Genomic DNA, 23,122 nt, shown 5'->3' with positions numbered 1-23,122 from the left:
AATTGTTTGAGGAAGCAGACAAAGCCCAGTTTATCTCTGCTGTGCTATCATGAGTAATTGATCTATTGAATAGCCTATAATGAGCAAACGATGTCTCTTCAGACTATGCTTTTGAAAATGGGGCAGATTCAATGTTGAAAAGCTGTCATGAGGATGACTGAGATTTCCACTTTTGTCTGCCACAAACAATGGAAGTACTCTACATCTAAAACACAAATTAACTGGAGGATGAGAAAGACATAAAATGGCCATCTGTAATCAGGCAGCAGGCCAGATGACCCAGACAGGAAGAGCAGACAGAGGATGTATGGTGCAACTTGTAAGGGAGTCCAATCCCACAAGTCTCCATACAGCGGGTTTGGACTTGTTCTGCCTGTGCTATCCCACCCACCTCTATACTCAGTCTGTTTGTCGGTCTGTCCTCACACCTCTCTGTGTGTGTGAGGGAGAAGTGGCTCAGCCACCCCAGAGCGCAGGGTTGTAATCATTGGATGTATTCTCACTCATATACAACTCTCATATCATGTGAATGGACTACGGCAATGTCCACCTTCATCACCAACAAAGTGTATATATAGTGTTATAGTGTTCATTTTGTATTGATATATAAATATCACAGTGCAAACGTTGTGATATGATACAGACATCTTATATAGACCAGATGGCCATGGTATGGGAAGGTGTCAGTCAATTTCAGTGTGTGTGTGGGGGGGAGAGATATTCTCAGGCTTGTCTTGAGTTGAATTAGACATGATCAGATGAGTGCTGCTAACAGCAGAGGAGAAGCAGCGCTGGGAAGCTTTCCAGAAGGAGAGGCTGGAGATGATAACACCAGTAATGCAAGCTAAAGAGGGCTGAGAAGACTCACATCAAAAGGAGGACATAATGACAGGAATGATGACAGAGAAGAGCGAGGGAGAGAGAGGGGAGGTATCTGATGGAGTCTAACAGGAGGCTTGAGGATGTCTATATGTTTGTGTTAGAAGGCAGTTCCAGCCCCAGCCTGGGCTCAGTGACAGTGTCCAGACAGAATGCTTTTATCAGAGTCTCATGAGGCAGCCCCTGGGAAAACACACTGTCCGCCAGGCAGCACAGAGCAGCGAGACTCCCCACTGTCAGTCCCCAGTCTCCTCCACAACAACCACAGGAAGAGAGCAATTCCCACGAGGCTGCTGGAAATATCTCAAATATGCTCTCTCAGAGATCCTTGAAGAGATTATTATCCCATAGTATGATACAATAGAGAGAGAGGGATAGTACTGTAGCCTATCATCCTATAGAATAGATTACTATCCCATAGTGTAATACAATAGAGAGAGAGAGGGATAGTACTGTAGCCTATCATCCTATAGAATAGATTACTATCCCATAGTGTAATACAATAGAGAGAGAGAGGGATAGTACTGTAGCCTATCATCCTATAGAATAGATTACTATCCCATGGTGTAATATAATAGAGAGAGAGAGGGATAGTACTTAAGCCTATCATCCTATAGAATAGATTACTATCCCATAGTGTAATATAATAGAGAGAAAGGGATAGTACTGAAGCCTATCATCCTATTGAATAGATTACTATCCCATAGTATAATACAATAGAGAGAGAGGGATAGTACTGAAGCCTATCATCCTATTGAATAGATTACTATCCCATAGTGTAACATAATAGAGAGAGAGGGATAGTACTGAAGCCTATCATCCTATTGAATAGATTACTATCCCATAGTGTAATATAATAGAGAGAGAGGGATAGTACTGAAGCCTATCATCCTATAGAATAGATTACTATCCCATAGTGTAATATAATAGAGAGAGAGAGAGGGATAGTACTGAAGCCTATCATCCTATAGAATAGATTACTATCCTATAGTGTAATACAATAGAGAGAGAGAGAGGGATAGTACTGAAGCCTATCATCCTATAGAATAGATTACTATCCTATAGTGTAATACAATAGAGAGAGGGATAGTACTGAAGCCTATCATCCTATAGAATAGATTACTATCCCATAGTGTAATACAATAGAGAGAGAGAGGGATAGTACTGAAGCCTATCATCCTATAGAATAGATTACTATCCTATAGTGTAATATAATAGAGAGAGAGAGAGGGATAGTACTGAAGCCTATCATCCTATAGAATAGATTACTATCCCATAGTGTAATACATAAGAGAGAGAGGGATAGTACTGAAGAGTATCATCCTATGTATCACAAAAAAAACTCCAACCTCAGTCTAATGTGAATGCAGAATGCGTATCATTTACTTCACATTAGGTGTTAATTTAGCTCTTTCTCCTGAGCTCTGAGTCACAGCAGAGGAAACTGTTTGTGCCTGCTAAAAAGCCATTAAGATCCATGTCTGTGTGCTCCTGATGGACAGAGAGCTGCGCACGGGGAAATGAGAGCTCACTGGATAGCCTCATCAGTTAGAGATATGAAAGGGAATCTGAGCCTATCTAAAATTGATTAAGGCCCCCTAAACATGAATTAGGATTCAAATCTGATAAAGTCTGATATGAACTCTTATTTAGAACAGATAGGACTGTGTGCACAAGGTAGATGTAGCCAAAGATGACTTAGGTGAAGAAAAATAAACAATAAGAATAATAATAATTGAGGTTTCTTTGAAAAAAAAAGAATCCAAATGATATGTACTTTAAAGTATGCATCAATAAGCTCTCATGATTATCACCTTTCATCTCCCTTGAAGTCCTCCATCTCCTTAGTGATGAGCATTGGAAGTCCTTTACTACATCACTCATTTGATGATATTATTTATCTTCGTTCATTTTCCCTTTTAGCCGCCTACAAAATTGTTCTTTGCTGCTGGTAAACAAAAATAAATAAAATGGCTTCCTTTGAAGTGAAAGGGATGGGTATACTGGTGGGGATGGAGCACATAAATCAGAAATGTGTACTGATTAGGAAACCTGTGTCAAATCATATTCTCATTTCAGATCAAATTGTAAAAGCTATATCTTTTAAAGGGAACAGATTTGATCTCCTGCACAAAGGTAAATAGAAAATGTGGTTTCACAGGCATGTGGGGCATAATAAACTGCTGAAAAAAAAGTTAATTTAACATTGCTTTAATTTGAATAAATGGAACCAAATTTGAATATTCATTCAAAGCTTGACTGAATATTTTCTAGTGACTTATTCCACAAAGAAGAGAAACGTTAATCTTAATGTAAAACACCTGTGATTTTGACGTGGATTCTTTTATGATATTAAAACGAGCTAACAAACAAATGGATACACAAACAAAGGTGTGAGGAGTGAGCAGCTCCCAGAGGCAGTACGTGATATATACCTCCCATGATGCACATCACTGACTATGACATCAGCAGTCTGTCTAGCTGGTGTGCTGAAGGTGACCCAGTGGTGACTAGGGTCTGAGGGGGTAAGGGAAAGCACCCCTTCAGCTCAGTCTGTCACCCCCTCAACCCACCTACCCAACCCCCTGCTCCCCTGGGCAGTGCTTGAGGAGCAACACTCCCCCCTATTTACCCTGGACCAGCCATACCAGCCAGGGGCCATAGAAGACCTGTTTTTATCTTCTGTGTTCATTGTGGTGGAGATCTATGGGCTTGTTTTGCTTTTCTAGTTTTTTTTTAATGTTATTTAATAAATATTGTCCATCTACATAATTGATACCTAAGGCCAAAGGGAAGTCACTTTGGCCACACATCATTTGTAAGCTGTCTTTTTCCCTGAGGACAGATTTGTTCAGAGAGAGAGAGATCTGTTGTGTATTATCCTGATGTAACGTAGCCGGGCCTTTCGTCTCCCTTTAACGTCATGCTCTCACATTCCAACTGCTCTATCGGAAGTTTACATATCTCCTTCCTCCAGGGGAAAACAGGGAAAAAACATTTGAGTGGCAATGGTAACCTTCTCAGAGGGAATAGCCTTTATTCACTTCTTAGCGAAAAGACTACAATAAAAAAAATAGTGCGTTTGAAGTCGTGAAATTTAACACTGATCACTCTTTAACCCCAAATAGTTTGAAAGAGCACTTTGATATGAAGTGTAAAGCTACATTGCTTGGTCTGTCTGCCTGATATCACATTTAAGTGACAGCAAAACCATAACACGACTTTCAAATAAGCCACTTTAAATTAAAGCTGACATCTTAAAACAAACACAGGCAACTGCTTAATTAGTCAATGAGAGCAGATATTTCATTTTCACAGAGTGTGAATGGGCTTAGTGGGCTCACGTTAAACCTTTCAGAGTGGACTTCAAGGAACAAGAATGATTTGGTTTAAGCCGTTACACTGAGCTCCACAACACATGGACATGTATTTGGAAAAATCTACTCCCTGCTTTTTAAAAACATACTTATTTTTTAATCTAAAGGAGAAAACAAACAGAGAATAAAAATACAAAAAAGCCAAATCATTGAGGATGAGTGAAATTCTAAAGACCTGCTACTAATGATCCTATTCAGTAGTAGAAGTATTAAAAGCAACAAAAGCAGCACATCCTCATTCACTATTCATACAAACACACAATTGTCATATCATTACTATTTGTTTGGGGACTGGGTTGTCTTTTCTAAGCTATGATTACAAACGCAGTGCAACTAAGTGTAAGCTGTATTATGTGTATGCACACACACCATGAATTAGCCTGTGCTTTCAGACAGGATTTGGAGGACAGGCCTGTTTTTTAGCAGAGGGTGTTCCTCTCCGTAGATGATGGTAGCCCCCGGTCATCACAACAGAATATATTAAGCACATTATGGATATGATTCCTGGGCCCAGGCGCACTGCAGAGGGGTCATTGCTTGGAGGCTTTGCAGCAGCTCCACACTTCCCCACTTCTCCACCATAAAGCAATAATACACATCCCATTAACTCTTGTCTCTCCTAACCAAAATGAAGGGAAATGTCTAGATAAGAGGAACAAGGAGGAAAAGACATGACACTTTTGTCTTCTTCTTTTGGTGTGGGCAGCAGTGGAGGCTGTTGGGAGGAGCTATAGGAGGATGGGCTCATTGTAATGGCTGGAATGGAATACATTGAACGTCCACTGGTGGACAGGCATTCAAATAATTGTTTTGGTATTATCAAGTTCAGATGAACAATTATAAATAAGGCCTCATTGTGAATATAGAGATCCAATTGTTTAAGCGACTGATAATCTTGATAGAACAGTAAGTATATGCTCTTAGCCTCATTTGTTATTGTAGGGAAAAGGTTAGTCTCATAGTAACCATCCCATTTAGAAAAGTCTAGTGAGAAAATCTTCACTCGCTGCTAATATCTCCAACGACAGACAAACGTCAATTAATGATGCAGTTTAGCATAGATTTGGAGTTTAAAAGGGCTGGGACACGGCGGCAGAGCACATTTGTAGTGATACTGAATACTCAATGAAATAGACTGCAGGTGCTGAAGGAAATGTGTTTGTTCACATGCTATTACTGTTTACCTACAGTCTGTCCTAATTTTGAATGCATGAAATGTTCTCTTCTTGGGTAAAGACAAGCTTCTGAGAAAGGATTTCCAGTGGAACTATGCAAAAGTCCCAACTAGAACTTGCACACCTGGTATACAGAATATACTATAGAATAGTCCAAAATTAAGGAAATAAAATACCTTCTCATCTTCCTCCTCATCATCGGTCATGTTCATGTTCACCTACAAGAGAATGGAGAGAGGTAGTGTGTTTTCAAATGGACAAGGACACATGCGGGCACTGGAGCATTTTGAACAAACACCTAGTAATGAAATTCTGCTCTAGTACATATACCCCTATTGGGAGAGGCCTGTTTCCATAGAGACGGCATCACAGGGGTGACCTCACACAAAAGGAGAGGTGAAAGAGGGCCTTCCTCACAAGAGCACTGTCACAGCAAAGCAATCTAATTTCTTCACAACATAAACACAACAGAAAAACAGAAAAAGGAAAAAAACATTTAATTTGGATGCTGTTGCCTAGATCCCTTTACATCAAGTCATCCCTGACCCCTGCATGGTGCACACTGTGACACTGCCTGGGAACAGGGTTGTGTTACTGCCGGGCACAGGGTCACAGAGAGGTGAAAGAGGCTCCACGCTGGATATGAGGGTGAATCCAGGCTTTAACATTTCCCGGGGACTGCATCTTTGCCAGCAGCCTCAAACAATCAGTGAGCTAGGGTTGGGGATGGATACGTTGCTGCAGGGAGGGGATGTTTGCAGGCCAAGGCCCCGGCCGTCGAGATGGCTTACAACACAGTGAAATTGGAGGGCATTGAGAAGTGTGAACAGCATTAACCTTTACAGACATGGCTAGGGGAGACTTGATTTCCATAACCTAGGCTTTGATACAGAGGAGATAGCCATGTTATCTTGAGAATGTACTCAATGCACTTTGTCTACAACAGTATCTACACAACATCAATACAATGTTGTATGCTGAAATAATACTGTATTGGTATCAACATGGTAAAAAAACATATATTTTTTATTAATACATTTAGCAAAAATGATGCTAACGGCATACTCTTGTCACGCCCTGATCTGTTTCACCTGTCCCTGTGATTGTCTCCACCCCCTCCAGGTGTCGCTTATTTTCCCCAGTGTATTTATCCCTGTGTTTCCTGTCTCTCTAACCGGTGAGTGGGCCAGGAGAAACATGAAGAGCTGCTGTGACATGTGTAGTATAGACCAGAGCTGTATGGAGTACAGTACGGTATAGGACACACTCACCAAGTCCTGATTGCTGCTGATCCTCTCTGTGGTGATCTGGAAGTAGTTCCAGCCAATGAGCAGCAGCAGGAAGAGAGGCAGCATGAAGAGCTCCCAGGCCCACACCGTCACTATGAAGATCTGGAAGGACAGGAAGGACAGGGTGGGAGAGGGGGAGAATCATGAACAACACGGATACAGCACGGCGGATGGCACTGCCCTCATACAACATGGGCCAGAACCCAAGCCCAGACATCACGGACACAATGTCCTCCTCCCACATCCCAGCATTCACCACTCAAAACAAACAATGGGTTTACCCCCCCACCCAAGCCCCATGAACAACACAGCAGACTGCAAAGCTATGCCACGACACTGTACAGCAGGGTACCCCAACTGGCGGCCTAAGTTTTCTGAGCTCAATGTTTTTTTCATTGTTGGACATAAAAGACTGTAAAAACACCAGCAAATCAGCTTCAAGGTATTCCCACGCACAACAGAGAGATATGTGATCATATACAAATGTAAGCAATGTTTGAAATATTATGTTCTAGTCAAATATTATATCTGTTTTGGCTTCTTGTGATCAATTTGCAGTCTACAAATGATTTGTAATTATGTTCTGGTCCCCTGACCATCCGCACAAGAAAACAAATTGTCCTGCGACTGAATTTAGTTGATGATCACTGCTATACAGCATCAGAGCCCCGTCTTAGTGGCTGGGAAGTAAGAGACCTTTGGGAAGGATTTTTAATATTCCAAAATCCAATTTATTTACAGAGATAACATGTGCTGGCAGTGTCCCTTTCTGCAGAACAGAACGTCTGACAAGGGTAGGCTGTCTCTTATACAGCATATCTAACCCTCTTAGATTGGGAAGCATTTGGGCTGTCTGACTGTGACAAGGCGCATATGGCAACTGGAGGAGCATTTGCAACGTTTACCTCTCCACAGCGATGATAGTGAGAAAAGCCAAGACCCCTGGTAGAAATAAGATGGATCACACTGAATGAGTAATCCCTCATAATTCTGCAAAGGAGCGGCGCTAAGAACAGCGAACAACACCCACTGCACTTCACAGCAGAGCACTAATTGGACGGCTGCATTTAAACCCATTTAGTGACAGCCTAATGAGTCTGGCTCTAGCTGGAATTATCCACTATGTGTGAGGAGGAGCGCACTAGCCAGTTGACGTGAAGAAATAAAAAAAAGTCCTCCAAATTCAGTTTAAATCTATTACTGGGTAACACTTGGCGTAGACATTCATTTTACTCATTTCTGGCATTTTTTAAATTTTGTAATGGATATACGCCATTCTATAAATCAAATCAAATTTTATTTGTCACATGCGCGTGTAGACCTTACCATGAAATTCTTCCTTACAAGCCTTTAACCAACAATGCAGTTAAGAAAATAAGAGTTAAGCAAATACTAAATAAACTAAAGTTTCAAAAAGTAACACAATGAAATAACGTGGCTATATACAGGGGGTATTGATACCGAGTCAATGTGCGGGGGTACAGGTTAGTCGAGGTAATTGAAGTAATATGTACAAGTACTGTATGTAGGGGTAAAGTGACTATGCATAGATAATAAACAGCGAGTAGCAGCAGCGTAAAAAAAGGGGGTCTATGCAAATAGTCCGGGTAGCCATTTGATTAGTTGTTGGCTTGGGGGTAGAAGCTGTTAAGCAGCCTTTTGGGCCTAGACTTGGTACTCCCGTACTGCTTGCCGTGCGGTAGCAGAGAGAACAGTCTATGACTTGTGTGCCTGGAATCTTTGACAATTTTTAGGGCCTTCCTCTTACACCACCTGGTATAGAGGTCCTGGGTGGCAGGAAGCTGGGCCCCAGTGATGTACTGGGCTGTACGCACTACCCTCTGTAGTGCCTTGCGATCGGAGGCCGAGCAGTTGCCATACCAGGTGGTGACGCAACCAGTCAGGATGCTCTTGATGGTGCAGCTGTAGAACATTTTGAGGATCAGGGGACCATACCAAAACGTTTCAGTCTCCTGAGGGGGAATAGGCTTTGTCGTGCCCTCTTCACGACTGTCTTGGTGTATTTGGACCATATTACCCTTACCACCTGGGGATAAAATACAATTTCATCTTTGAAAAGGTTCAAAAACTCCTCTTCTTAAACTTTGTTTTCATGAGAGGAAGAACTTAACCAAAAGGTTGAAAGAAAACAAACCTAGTAACTCAGAACACCCAATGAAATGAGAATTGGGATGCCTGCACTCCAATAGCTCTCACTACAATAGCATGCTGTGCAGTCTGAGTGTGGACTGCTGGGGGCTTGTTACAGTAACAATATGTTTGACTTAGTCCTCAGACAGGATGTGAACCGGTGGGGCCTTCAGGCCTCCATTTGAGCCCTGTAAACAGCAGACTGGTCTTGTCATATCAGCCTGTCTCCAGCCCTACTGGCTCTGGGGCAGTCTACCTACTGCCACAAAAGGCCTAGGTTCAATGGATTCAAACTGCCACCAGGGAAACGTGAACCATGAGTAATGCTGTAAACACTGGGCCCTCACAGCCCTAGGCTTCGTTCAATAATATCTGAGTAATGTGAAGTGTAGGAACAAGCAGAAACACGGTGGGATAACCAAGATGTGAAGACCTAATATGAACAATATGTTACTGTAATTTCTCCATAACAAATGAGTTGAATTATGCAGCGACAACTAACACTGGTGGGAAAACCTAAAGGTAAAAAATGAATATGCATGATGTGTGGAGGTAGCTTCAAAATGTCTCCTTTAGGTTATGAATAACCTACGTCATATGTTGTCACCTCTATTCGCATGAGGCTATTCTAAAGCGACACTGTTTTCAACACACAGGAATTCAGCAGGCTGGCAGACAGGTAGCCTGTCATATCCAGAGTTTTCCCTTTAAAATAAAAAGAAAGGAATAAAATTTGCCTGGAAACTGACATGAGCCCAGCAGGAATGTTGAACCCCCTTGCCCTCCCTGCAAAAGCTGCTACATAAACCACTAAAGTCTAATTGCCTGGTCTCTGTCTTCCTGTGCGAGTCAACAGAGGGAGCCAATTCATTTCCACCCAGGGAGCCGGCAGAGAGAATCTGTCACAGGTATTCATAATCGCCCACTAATGCAAATTTCAGCTCACCGCGCTCTGGCTTGGTGGACAAGATAAAAGCCTAGAGAAATACAATGCCTTTTGTATAAACTGAGCGCCTAAATGAGGGTATAAACCAAAACTGTCAGAAATATCTTCTCAATTCCTCCCTCTCGGTTTTTAAACACTAATACAAATGTTACTGTGAACATCTGGGAAAGCCTCTCGGATTCCTTCGCTCAGGCGCAGAGCTGCCTCTTAGCCGTCAGATATCCCTCATTAATGAGCAGAGGTATATTTTTCCTCCTGTCTCCTCACATTCTCTGCTGCTTCTGTGAAATGGAGATGGAACTAATTCCCCGCTAAGTGGTTTATGTTTTATTAACGCCGAGCGTGAGTGATTAAAGGACAGTGTGGACAAAGTGCAACCTGTCAGGCTTAAGTGTACATTTATATTGAAAATAATCCACATTTTAATTGGCCTCAAAGTTGGGCTATATTTCATTTCGGTCTTGAGAGCCTTCCTACCGTATTTTCTATCCCGCTACAAATTACACATGACAACAGGAACCTTAATGTCCAAAATACTACAACACTAATATGTTACATGAGCGGTAAAGCAGTCATTTATTTCACCAAAAGGACATAAAGCAACAAACAGAAAGCAGGGAAGCTAATAATTAATGATCTACCTGAAAGGTACGTTTCCACACAGCAGAAATGGATAATGAACGACTTGTAATTGAACAAGTGTTAGTATGTCTGGGAGGAGTGTCTTTCATGTAGAAAACCTCCCTTGACAAACACCATTTAGCTGAAAAATGCCTGCATGATAATGCATGCATGGGGTGTCTAGGGGGGAAATAATGAATTAATAAAACTATTAGCGCGCGGTGGAGTAGGTGATGGAGATGTACTCTCCTTAGCCACCTGTAAGCGCCTGGAGAAGGACCGACCCTGGGCAGCGCCACTCTGCCAGCGGGGTTAACAACAGGCTGACAGATTTGTTTTATAGTGCCATTAATATGATTCCAGTAAATGCATTCTGCGCCTTCTCATGCAGATCCCCTGGCCAGCAGAATCCAGCACCTAATAATAAAGCACTCAGCGATTAAAAGTGTGAATAAAATAACTCTTAAAGCTGAGCAAGCATGGCAGCTCACACCACCCACACTCTCCCAGGAGGGGGAGAAGGGACCACAGCAGGAACAAAAGGACAAAGATGCCCTCTCCAAGAGTTTCTACCATCCTGCAAATTGATTAATGGGAGAGAGGCCCAGTCTACCAACCCAGACTACTGACTGACAGACTTTAACACTAGACAGGAGGTCTGCCAAACCCGGCATGTCTACACAGCTTCATGTAAACATATACCACAGTATATACTGCATATGCCAACTAGTGAAATGTGATGATATAGAGAATTATATTTAATCCTACAATTATAGCAATTATTACCAATAGCGTATCACTCATTAACCGGACATTACGCATGCGTTAAAGAGGACACAGTAATTACAAATACAATACTACTGTAAACAGCTCTAATGGGAAATATTTTCTCTTCTGTGTTCATCTCATATTTATCCGTGGTTGCGCTTGGAAAGCTACTGTGGCTAAGAGAAAAACTGAGCAGAGAGAGAGAGGAGAGAAGAAAGCCAACCAGCATTATGGCGGTCAGTCAGTGGGGATGTGGATGGATGCCAGATTACATGAACATAGCTGAATAAGTTTAACAAGGCTGACTACAGGCTCCAGGGGTATGTGTGTGTGTGTGTGTGTGTGTGTGTGTGTGTGTGTGTGTGTGTGTGTGTGTGTGTGTGTGTGTGTGTGTGTGTGTGTGTGTGCGTGCGTGTGCATGCGTGGGACAGATCAAAATACCAAAATGTAAAAGGGGAAAAACGTAATATAGATGTACTTTTGTGGGTGAAATCAAGGGCAGTAGGAGTAATCTGCATTGTTTCCTCAATTAAAATACAAAAAGAAATAGATTTATAATAAATCAAAGGCCCCCACTGGCCAGGCTGGAACAGAGAGTCTGGTTGAGGGCTAATGTTGGGGATGCTACTCAGCGGCAGGCTTTAAAGCATGTGTAAACCCCGAGCGATGAGACATGTAATTTGTGGTGAGCTCGGGCCAATACGGGGACAGGCTTTCAGGGGGTGTCGGAGGCAGAGAGGAAGTAGATAAGATTTCTCTGCAGGGCAGGTAGAGTGTGTGGGCAGCCATGGTGCTCGGAGCTAACGCTGAATAAATATTTAAAATATGCTCAGCTCAAGTCTTATCGACTAGGGAGAGCGAGAGCGAAAAAGAGGGAGAGAAAAGAGAGAGATGCTGCATTCTACTGAGAGCGATAAAGGGGAAATCTCATCTCCCTCTTGAGCAAGACCATATCAGCTGTAGAAGCTCCACAAAAGAATGTATACACAGTTCACACAAATAAACCATTGGTATACATAGAAGAGTTTCTGATAATCCATGGCCATATCATTTTTTTTTTTAAAGGAACTCTTGTTTTACTTACTACAGTGGCTTGTAAGTAGTGTATGCCATGGAACAACAGTAAATCTAACAATAAATTCATATCTAAACTCCATCAATTTGAATCAAATTCTAATCTGGAAATTAATTTAATATTTATGAATCTAATTTAGTTTATCTGAATAATGATTAATAAAACAAGGAAATTGAAGGTTTCCAAATCAATTAATGTTAGCTAAGAAAATTATGCGGCTAGTTAGGTGCCAGTACTACAGTACAGTAGTAATAGTGGGCTCTTTATCAAAGGGAAGGGAAGACAAGAGAAGAGCGGCAGGGTATTAGCATTAGCTTGCAGGCCTGGTGTTAGCCGTTGTCTCCCTGCCTGTCTGACACATGCCAAGGCTGGAGCATATCTGGAGGCAGGGTGGAGTGAGGCTGGACCAGGGTTGGACCAGGGTGGTCAGCAGGGGCCCCGTGGTGCCTGTCAGTGGTGGCCACTCCGACCCCAAGCTCCAGCACTGGCCACAAGTGTTTAATCCGTGTCGGGAGCGTTAACACTGAGCGACCTCCTGGGTGACAGATCCGCCATGCGAGCCTTTTCCCCCCGAGGAGGTGGGGAGGGAGGGAGTGGCGTGGACTCTATTTCCCTTCCCTCCCTGTCAGCTCGACTCACAGACACATTAGCGTGCCGGGGCCGAATCCTGCCCAGTCACAGCAACACACAGGGGCGGTCAGGTCGCAGGCTCTGCAGCAGCCGCCTGGGGAGGTGTGTCCTCTATGACTGGGAAGGTGGTGAGCGTGTTAGAGGCAGTCATTATGATACAGCACACACCACGGGGCCAAAGAGCTCTATTTTCATGTCATTCAACAAATGTAAACGCCTGGAGTTTGCTAAATGGCGTTGGCACTTGGATTGGAACTGGTGCTCTGGTAGGACGACATGAAAATAAAGCTCTTTGGCCATGAACAGCAGTGGTGCGTTTTGCGTCGAAATAAAGTTGTATATGCAGAAAATAGCCCCATAATTACTGTAAAATATGGTGGTGGAGCTTTGATGGTTGCTTCCACTGGTCCTGAGGCCCTTTTTAAGGTCAACGACATCATGACCTTTACCCAGTACCAGGACATGTATGCCAAAAATATGGTTTCCTCTGCCAGGAGGCTGAAACTTGGCCGCAAGTAGATATTTCAGCAAGACAATAACCCCAAGCACACATCAAAATCCCCCCCAAAATGTTAATTGACCACAAAATTCAACATTTTGCAATGGCCATCTCAGTCTCCGGACTTCAACCCCATTGAAAACCGGTGGTTTAAATGAAACAGGGCTGTCCATAAGCAGAGACGAAGGATATCAAGGATCTGGAAAGATTCTGTATGGAGGAAGATCCATCCCAATGTGTTCTCCAATCTGATAAAACATTTTAGAAAAAGGCTCAGGGTAGTCATCCTCACGAGGTCAGGTGTTGAAAACAGGGGTGCTAATCATTTTACCCCTATCTTTTTGAGAGAATACATTTCTCAGAGCATTTGTATTATTAAGTTTCTTGAGCATAGAGCATCAGTATTTGTATTTTATTTATTTTATACATTCTTTTTTTGCTAAGGGTGCCAATAATTTTGGACCTGACTGTAAAACCGCTACAGACACACAGACAAAGCACCACGGCGGATGCACCAACACTGAGGACTGCAGTGTTAATCACAGCAACATCATCTGGCTTGTTTATCCTCTTTCATGCCACTTTGTCATATTTCAAAAAGTTTATGAAAATGAATATATTTCACAATACAATCCAATGAATTATTAAAATAAACTTGCATATAACATTTATTATTTTGCAGGAAATATGTTATTTTAGCACTCTAATTGAAAGAGGACAACTGTCTGCCAGAGAAAGGCTCTCTGTATTATAAGAGGAAGCATCTCAAGGTTACGGTTACCAGCTAGCCCCAAGAGCTGTCAACTGACACACTGCAATCCACAATGGCGACTCAATAACAACAATACTGATTATTTTTTTTAAAGAAGGCATCGCTTAATGTTTCCAGATACTAATATCCTATTCTTTAATAATTAATACATCTCAGACTACTTTCTAAATCATGCACACACACATCACCATCAAGGGCTGTCTCCCTCTCCCTCCCTGCCACATTCCCACTGCAAACTCTGTGAGAACTCCCACAGCCATAGAGTTTAAGAGTGTAACCCCCCTGAGACTGCAAGAACCCACTCCTTTAAGGCCAGCCAGCCGAGCCACACACAGTCCTCCAACTTTTTCAACAGAAAGAAAGCAGATGCAGAGAAAGGAACGAGAGGAAGTTTCTCAGGCACTTACGCAGTTTGACTTTACACTTCTCTTATACTCTTCTGGTCATACATACTGCATTACTGCATTGCGGTAAACCAAAACGGGGCAGATCAGTGCTCACCAAACATGTCATTTTGGGGGACGGTGTTCAACAGAATAATTATAACAGCGCTGATTATGCCTTTGATCCTGGCCGTCCTGGTATTCTGGGTAATAGCCCCGGCCGGCGCGGAGGGGGGGCGGGGGGGGTTGTGCAGCGACACCTCACAGGTGGTCCCCCGGGACCACTGGATCCAGATCTGACCCTGTCCTGCTCTCATCTGGGAGACAAGGAGTCTATCAGCCCAAAAAAGCAGCCTTGGCAGCTGCCAACTGTGTTTACAGCTGCACCGGATCAAACATTTATCAAATACCATCTTTACATTCTGTGATGAGAGGCAATCAGCATTTCACAGGCTGTCAAATGATGTCTAAAACAGTTTTGCTACCTGGCAGTGTCAAAAAGAAAATGGTTCAAATAATCTCATAAGGTGTCCAGGTTTCTTCCTAGTCAGACCTCCTGACAGACGAGACTAGCTCATATGTTAAAATATCAATTCTACCTAAATACTTAAAGCGCTCTAATGACAGCAAAGCTCACAATCAGCTTTCAAGTGTAAATGAACCCCTTTTCATTTGTATACTTACATCCATTTCATCTAAATCAAAATTGTCCTCAACTTTAAACTTCTGAAACAGATTAATATGGCCAGCTAATACATGCTCATTTAGTATGTTTGAGAAACTTCTATTCTGTTGATCCAGCGGATCCACAGAATGGAGGATTTCACTTTCACAGTATTTTCCCATGAAGGATTCTAGTTGGGAGCAGTAAGTGATCTCCCATCAGGCTCTCCACTACATAGTTCAGCAGTGCTATAGCTCCCTCTACAGGCACTGAAAATGTCTGCAGGAAAGAACTCTGGGTGACCCCTCTCTCTGCAGTTGCTGCTGATGTATAGCACATTCATCTAGCTCAGTGTTGGGGAGAAGCACATTTAAAAGGGAGTTATTTGATGAAGATTTTAGCTGTCACGCTCTCTCTCTCTCAGAAGAAGGGGACATGCCGTTGTCAAACTTGAGAAAAAGGCACTTCCTAAGCTCATTACTGAAGCATAAACAAGCACTGAAAAATATATACATTTCTTGTTTGCATTTCCGTTCACTGATGAGGTTTATGAGGCTTTTGCAGGATTATTTTTTTTTATGTGCGGGAAAGATTATTTTAACATGACCTAATTAGAAAGTCGCCATTTTAAAACAAACCTATAGGTGGAAAATAACTTCACTTACAAAGGAGACAACGCAATCAGAATCAGTAACCTCCAGCCTTGCAAAAAATGACAGTGCTGCAGAAGTTTGCATTCTTTCGAGGCTTCCTCTTCGCATTATAATACTCTATGGCAGTAGAATGCCTGATGAGCCATCAATCTTGATTTCCAAACAGAGTACATTATATACCCAATTTACTCAGAATACATACTTCTCTGATTGCCACAGGGAAAAGTTATGTGCCTGAGAAGTTTATAAAAAATTCTAACATTCTCCATACATCCCTCTGTTAACATAGACCAGACCTTACAGGGCAAAACATTGCCAATGCAGCTCATGGGAGATTAGATTGCAGTGAACTTTTTGTCAGACAAATCTCTCATACAAACTAAAAATACTTCGCACAAATGTATTTTATAACGCACACATGAAGATCCACATTCCCTGAAATGATTGCTTCATCTGAGCAGCAATGTATACTGCATGTTGTGAGCAGGTCAGAGCATTAGCCTATGGGACTTACAGCAGCTTGGTGGCTAAGGCTTCCTGGTAAGGCACTAGCGAATGATCCCACAGTCCTGGGATGAAACCACATCAGCGGTAATGCATTACAGGATGCATATGGAGTAAAACAGCAGGAATGGTCTAGCTGGCTGATAAATAATGTATTGTAATGTATATTAAAGGCTGAGCCAACACTGCAGCCGTTCCTAGCAGCATATTCTGAGAAGCAGCAGAAGCAGAGGCAGAGTGCTGCTGTAGAAAAGAGCAGACAGTCTTCTAATTATGCACATCTGAGAGGCAAGCAGAGGCCATCTGTCAGTGTCTGAATCAGTTACCTTATTACCAGTGCCTAAAGATATAAATATAGGAGAGGGAGCTGCTTTCATTAAGGCACACAGTGGCATGCTGCTTCAGATGGCTCCAAACACAAACTTAATTGCAAATGAGGACTTGTTGTGAGGAGGAGTGGCCCTAGTGTGGTTGTGCTGTCGCTGACCCCGCAGAGGGCCAGGGCACTAGCGTGTGTAGTGGTATGTCACAGGGCTTGTAATGGCTGTCAAGGCCCCTCGGCTGCCCTCTCGTCTCACATGGCAAGGATTTTGTCTGTCTGTGTTTTTACTCACGCCCAGGAGTTCTCTGACTGTCGATCCGAAGGCCATATTCAGGCTATGATTATTGCTGCTCATCATGCAGTGAGGTGTTGTGGATGAGATGCCTGATTAGAAATCAGAACTTTTCTCCGGTCTAACTCTATCTGCTGGTGAGTGGGTGATAAACACTACTTATTTATCAGCAGGCTGATTCACTCTCTCCTCAGGCAAGTCTCAGGCACCTTTGACACCAGCGCTTTGGGAAGCACACCTCATTCCAGAGGAAGCCATAGGGCTCAGTGGACTGCAGATAGCCAGACTGCTCTATTGCAGTGTCTGTCTCTAAATAGAACTGCCTGGGTACCAAACTGTCCATCTTCCTCCAATGAAGATAAGAAAACACACAGAAATCATTTCCTTACTTTCAACAGGAGCACTATGCTCATACTAAATCAACAAAAGATCTATCTACTTACAGTATACATATTTAGATCTATTTACCCCACAGTAATAAAATAATGTACATATTTCTGGCAGAGGTATCCCTGTTTTCCCCTCCCCAGATCTCCTATTTGTGGGCTTGTCTTGAACAGCAGGTGCAGTAGAAGTGAAAAAGAAAGACTACCACACTCTGGTGGCCTGCACAGTATCTCATTTTAGATGGGGGCCAGGAGATGGCCCTATACCGCTGACCTGTCACCTGTCAGCCGGCCTACCCTCCTGCTTTCCTGACTGCTTGTTCTCCTGCCCGCCCGCATGGCTGACTACCTGCTTTTCTCCCTCAAAGTCTCTGCCTATCTGCCTATGCACTTGCATACAATATACTCTACATTCCTGTCAGTATGTCTGTGTGTCTGTGTGTCTGTCTGTCTGTCTGTGTGTCTGTCTGTCTGTCTGTTTGTCTGTGTCCATACCTGTACCACAGGCTCTGATATGGTGAGCCAGGCCATTGCCTGAGGGGACATCCACCTGAGGATCAGTGAGCAGGGTTTAAAGAATACACCAGGTATGAAATGCACGTCGTCCCGAAACAGAACATAGAGAGGAATAAAGGCTGTGAAGACAGGGATCTGTCTGTGACCGCTTCCTCACCCTGACTTGACGCTGCCAGGGCTTTATGGCAAGAGGATGCTCTTAATCATGACATTACATGTACTTTAAGGGGGATTCACAGGGTGAAATAAAGATTATTTCAGCTTAGGGCAATAGATCACAACGCCTCATTAAAACCTCTAAACAGAGACATTTATACAAGGTTCAAATCTCCCAGGCCGACTGTCACTCCTCCTCCACACAGAAGAGCAGGGGGAATGCTTTACCACTAAGTCAGATGACCAAACGGCCAGACCGAAGCCCTTCACATAAAGCCCTAGTGCCAGAAGAACACTGAAGGAAGACAAGTGGGGTTTGAATTAAAGGATAGAGCACAGCTTCTACTTTACTTTCAAATGCAAAATGAAGATGGGAGCTTCGATTCATTGGAAGTACGTGACTGAGAAACAGTAACAAGAATCTAGATGTGTGTACCTGAATTAACCATACTGTCCATTATCTATTTCACATAGATGAAGGAAAGGGCTCAAAAGTTCTGCAGTGAAATAGGACAGAGACACCACTTGCACCGCCCAAGGCTTAGCGCTAGTTCATTAACATGGGGCAATGACTTACCAGGAAGGCCATTATACTCCGCTGCGTGCTCTCCCACTGAAAACAGCTTTTAATGTACTGTAACGTATGCAGCAGTGCCATGGTGATTTTCCGAACTCTGTAGATATTCTGGGCAAGGACCTAATGGGAGAATCAGATGGCAAATGGCAGTTAGCATGACTTGATTAAAAGCTTTATGTGTATGATTGAAAAGCAGGTTTATTCAGGTTTACTCAAGGCCTTATTTGCTGCTGTGTGGCTTTACTAGTTTGATGTCTGGAGTTAATAAAGCCAATTAGTTTGACTATGACCAATCAAAGCTTCTATGCTGCTTGCCTGTGGCAGCTTTGTTTCTGTTATATGAGGGGCATGTTCCAGTACTCACACTTCACTCCTTCAACCAACAAATTGTGTCTACCATGCTTTATGTGTATAAATCATGAATTTTAGATTATATAGGCCTATAATTCTTGCTAAAACAAACCTTTTTGGCAAATTTTGGGTTGTCCTCCAGGAATTTTTCCTCTATTGGTTTGAAGGTTCTTATGCCGGCTCTAACCTGAGAAAGATATTACAAATGATCAAAGACAAATCCAATCCAAAAGCAATGAGAAGGAAACTTAATGCAATTGGAAAACTCAGTATACAGTGAGTACGGTATATGACTGGGTCATCTGTCAAAGAGCATTAGCTAGGCTAGAATCAGCCAGGGAGTTCTTACTGGGTTATAGTGGACCTCCATCACCAGTGAGATGGTCCCTTTGGCCGGACCCCTCCAGTTCGCTTTCTTTAACCCCCGGGTGACCTGTTGTCCATTCTGAACCTGTTGTGGTGGAAAATGCATTACAATCAATAGCACCTCTCTGACCCATGACATGTTTTACGACTTGTCAATGTCAATGAATAAACTATAAGCCCCTTATAAATCCAAGGATCCCCAACTTTACTGTGAGTAATGGAATGGCCACTCTGCCCAGAAGGTCTGGGGCTTTGTCTCCGTCTTCACCAAAGACAGTCAGCTCCAAAACATCATGGATGTCCTTTACTGGGCTGCCAACAGATAACCAGTTAGTCCGAATCCGAAGGAATACATTCATTTGCATCAATGTTTACAAAGTACACTAAAAGACCAAGTAAAAACACATGTACAATGTAAAGACTTTGTTCCACTCGGGGCTGAGTGTTTTGTAGATGGTGTGAGTCTGTAGCCTGCTGTTCCCCAGCTCCAGTACACAGAATGGATCACTTTTCCCTGCAAAGAAAGAAGAAAGCTGTGTTAAACTGTGTGTGCGATTGTAGATTAACTTAGCCATGTAACTTAACCAGTTAAAACGGTAATGACTAAAAGTGGAGTGATACATCACCATTGAGATCAGTTGATGTGAGATCTGTGGCACTGACAACCTTGACTTGAAGGAAGCCAACCTCCCTCAAACTTTTGTGCGAGTTCTTCAAACTCTGCAAAAATAAAACGATACAAACCAGTCTTACTTAAATGTATTAACGCAAGCTAGTATTCCTAGAGAGCTTTTGAAATGTACTTACTTATCTACTGGTAGCACTTATATTAATTCAACCATGTAAAATGTCAAAAGTGGCATGAATAAATAGTAATATGTCACTAAACATGCTAACATATTTCTCTAGGATTTGGTCCCTCTCGTCTGGCTGTTCCAGGGGAGTTTTGTTGAATTCGTTGATGGACACCCCACAGCATGGGTTGAGGGTGGCCAGGAACACCAGCCTGCCCTTGTCTTCGTCCAGGACATAAGTGTAGAGCTGCTGAGTGGCTACTGGCAGCCTGGACAGGTCCACCTCAAACCTAGATAACGATGGGATCAGTCTTCAATATCACTACTTAATAAGAATCAAATTAAAATCAAATCTAATATATTTATAAAGCCATTTTAACATCAGCAGATGAGACAAAGTGCTTATACAGAAACCCAGCCCAAAACCCCAAACAGCAAGCAATGCATATGTCTATTTCAAAGAACAGCAGTCGTACCACAAAAACAACACTCAGAATCAAGCAAATCAATACTCACATTCCCCAGGATTCCTCGCTCTTCCTGCCTCTCTTCGCAAACACCTCCACCTGCAGTGGCTCCAGACAGTCCTCATACTTGTTGAAGTCAAACCTCTCCCTCCACTGAGGGTTGGCTTGAACGCACAGGTTCTGGGGGAGAGAGAAAGAGCAGAGTGCTGTTACAGTACTGTAGCGTAGGTGGGCACTGGCACAATCACACACAGAGCCTGGTGTGGAGCAGTGTCAGGTTTAATGCAGTGTCACAGTGAGCAGAGACTACATGACAGGTGGATTAAGTCTTCATTCAGTGCTACCAGGAAGGGGCGGGGGAGAGGAGAGGAGGGTTTTTTGTGTGAGCGCACCTCAGCCTCCTCTCTGGGATCGTAAACACTGACAGCATCCAATTAGAATTAGCTTTGTTCAACAAACAAGCTGAAACGAAACCAGAGGTTTACAGAGAAATGACATGAAAACACAAGACGGGCGCACTGCGGAATCATCAGGGGGGAGGCCAACAAGTAGAGGTAGATGAGCAGGGCATGCTGGGTATGCAAATCAAGTAAAGCATAGTGAAGCCCTCCACCTGAAGGAGAGCATAGTGGGGAGATTGTACAGTGGCAGAGAGGCCCAGTCTAATGAGCTGCTCTGCCATGCCCCAGTGAGCCAAGGTGGAGGTGAGCCACTGACAGGCCCCTGCTGAGAGAAAGGGAGGGAGAGAAGGAGAGAGAGGGAGAGACAGAGAATGAGAGAAAATGGGGGGTGAAATGCCGGTGGAGAGCATGTGCAAAAGGGTAGGGGAAGAGAAAAGAGGAATGGAGGAGGCAAAAAAACCCAAGGAGAAATAGATTGAGAAAGAAGCTCACCTTGCTCTTGTACTTCTGTTCTCCCAGTCTGTAGCGCACATAGATGTCCCCCTGGACATTTTCAGGCATGTCCTGTCCCTCTACCAGGGTGATACCAAACACTCCACTCCACAGCTGGCTGTTCTTGGTGGCCTCAGCCGAGCGCTGGATCTGGGCTTTATCTTGGGGCTGGGTTTGGTTCCCCTTTTGGTTCTGGACTCCCTAAGAGACACAAACATGGACACACAGCTGCATTAGGACACCCTCCATGACAAAACACTCTTGAGTGGCTACCCCACTTCATTCACCTGCCCCTCAAATCTGGCACCTCATTACATATATGGATTGCATGAAAGTACTGTAGGACTCTGCTAGGCTCCAGACCCTCTCTGTTTGAGAACATTAGCCCATCTCCAGTGACAGCAGCAGAGCCACACCAGCGAGGAGAGGTGCAGTTCCTGGAGAGAGGGAATGTCAGTGAGCAGAGCACAGCAGCCAGATGTCCCTGGCTGTGACAGTCCCACTCATCACAGACCCAGAGACAGAGTGGGGGGAGGCAGGACACTTGGCATACTGCACAGGAGACAGCAGGCAGCAGTGAGTAATGATGCAATCCAACCACACAACCCTCTCATCAGCAAATTATGCATGGGTGTACATACAGTCTGGGAATGATATACACAGCATTGCAAACATTGGTCTATTTTTCACTGAATCCCAAACCAAAATGTTGACTGTCTTCAGTGATATCTCTTATCTCAATTGTCCAATCAAATGTCTAAAATCAACTATTAGGGTGTTAAATGTCCAGGATGTCAAAACACTGAGACATCAAGGACAGCCCCTCCCAAATGATCCAACGGTCCTGCCGTGGCACATCGGGAAACAGAGGAGGAGAAACAGGCCTTGATATGTGTCCCTGTGTTAAAGTTCCCTTGAGCCTGTGCAGTGATAGGCCGTCTCTTTCAAAACAAACAGCAGAGAGAGAGAGAGAGGTTGTGTGGGCTGACTAATTAAAGAGCAGGGATATAATCTGCTCTGGCCTCTTTGATACTCTGTCTCCCTCTGCTGCCTTGGCCGGCACAGCTTCAAACAGCTCCCCTGCCACCCAGTCCCTCCCATCTCCTCTCCCCTTCTCTCCAGGGTCACCGCCCACACCGCAGCCCAGGGCCCAGGCTGCTGGGGATCAGAGCCTGTACGTCGGTCTCAGGGACCTGCATTAACATGGAATACCACGGCACAGCGCTGCTCGGCCCTATAAATACCCCATGCTCTGCTCTCTACAGAGGAGGAATACAGAGGACTGGAGGAGCGACATAAAGTAGGGCCTGGCCAAGTCATCCCAAGTGTTTATCTTGGACAGAGTTCTATCTCAGCGGCCAATAAAACAATTCCACTTAACTGTAAGTGGCCCCTAAAGAGAGTCTATTCCTGGTCCTAAAAGGGGTATGCGATTGCTTCCATATGGTGGGACAGCATGGGGACGAGCAGGATGAGCTCAAACCTAGGTCCATTTGGCTGGTACCTCGGCTCTGTCCATCCACAGCTGTGATATTACATCCTAACATCTGGGTTATTGCCCGCTATGCCTGGGAATTATCAACCTCGCGAATCTTCGGCATCCCACACTGGCAATG

At 43.6% G+C, this 23,122-nt stretch overlaps 1 protein-coding gene across 1 annotated transcript in view; it reads right to left on the bottom strand.

Moving 5' to 3' along the window:
- The window catches only part of LOC112218562 (multiple C2 and transmembrane domain-containing protein 2), a 41,096-nt gene that overhangs the window by 8,174 nt on the left and 9,800 nt on the right, over positions 1–23,122 (bottom strand). The window contains exons 9-19 of the mRNA XM_024379451.2: positions 21,507–21,707; positions 20,663–20,793; positions 20,250–20,436; positions 19,979–20,072; positions 19,764–19,866; positions 19,562–19,664; positions 19,336–19,437; positions 19,099–19,173; positions 18,636–18,755; positions 6,703–6,822; positions 5,608–5,649 (exon numbers count right to left, since the gene is read on the bottom strand). Of these exons, the coding sequence (XP_024235219.1) occupies positions 5,608–5,649; positions 6,703–6,822; positions 18,636–18,755; positions 19,099–19,173; positions 19,336–19,437; positions 19,562–19,664; positions 19,764–19,866; positions 19,979–20,072; positions 20,250–20,436; positions 20,663–20,793; positions 21,507–21,707 (1,278 nt within the window). The remainder of the gene's footprint in view (positions 1–5,607; positions 5,650–6,702; positions 6,823–18,635; positions 18,756–19,098; positions 19,174–19,335; positions 19,438–19,561; positions 19,665–19,763; positions 19,867–19,978; positions 20,073–20,249; positions 20,437–20,662; positions 20,794–21,506; positions 21,708–23,122) is intronic.

The sequence above is a fragment of the Oncorhynchus tshawytscha genome, linkage group LG19, assembly GCF_018296145.1.
Source record: "Oncorhynchus tshawytscha isolate Ot180627B linkage group LG19, Otsh_v2.0, whole genome shotgun sequence".
Classification (NCBI taxonomy): Eukaryota; Metazoa; Chordata; class Actinopteri; order Salmoniformes; family Salmonidae; genus Oncorhynchus; species Oncorhynchus tshawytscha.
This window is presented reverse-complemented; position numbering and strand designations above follow the sequence as displayed.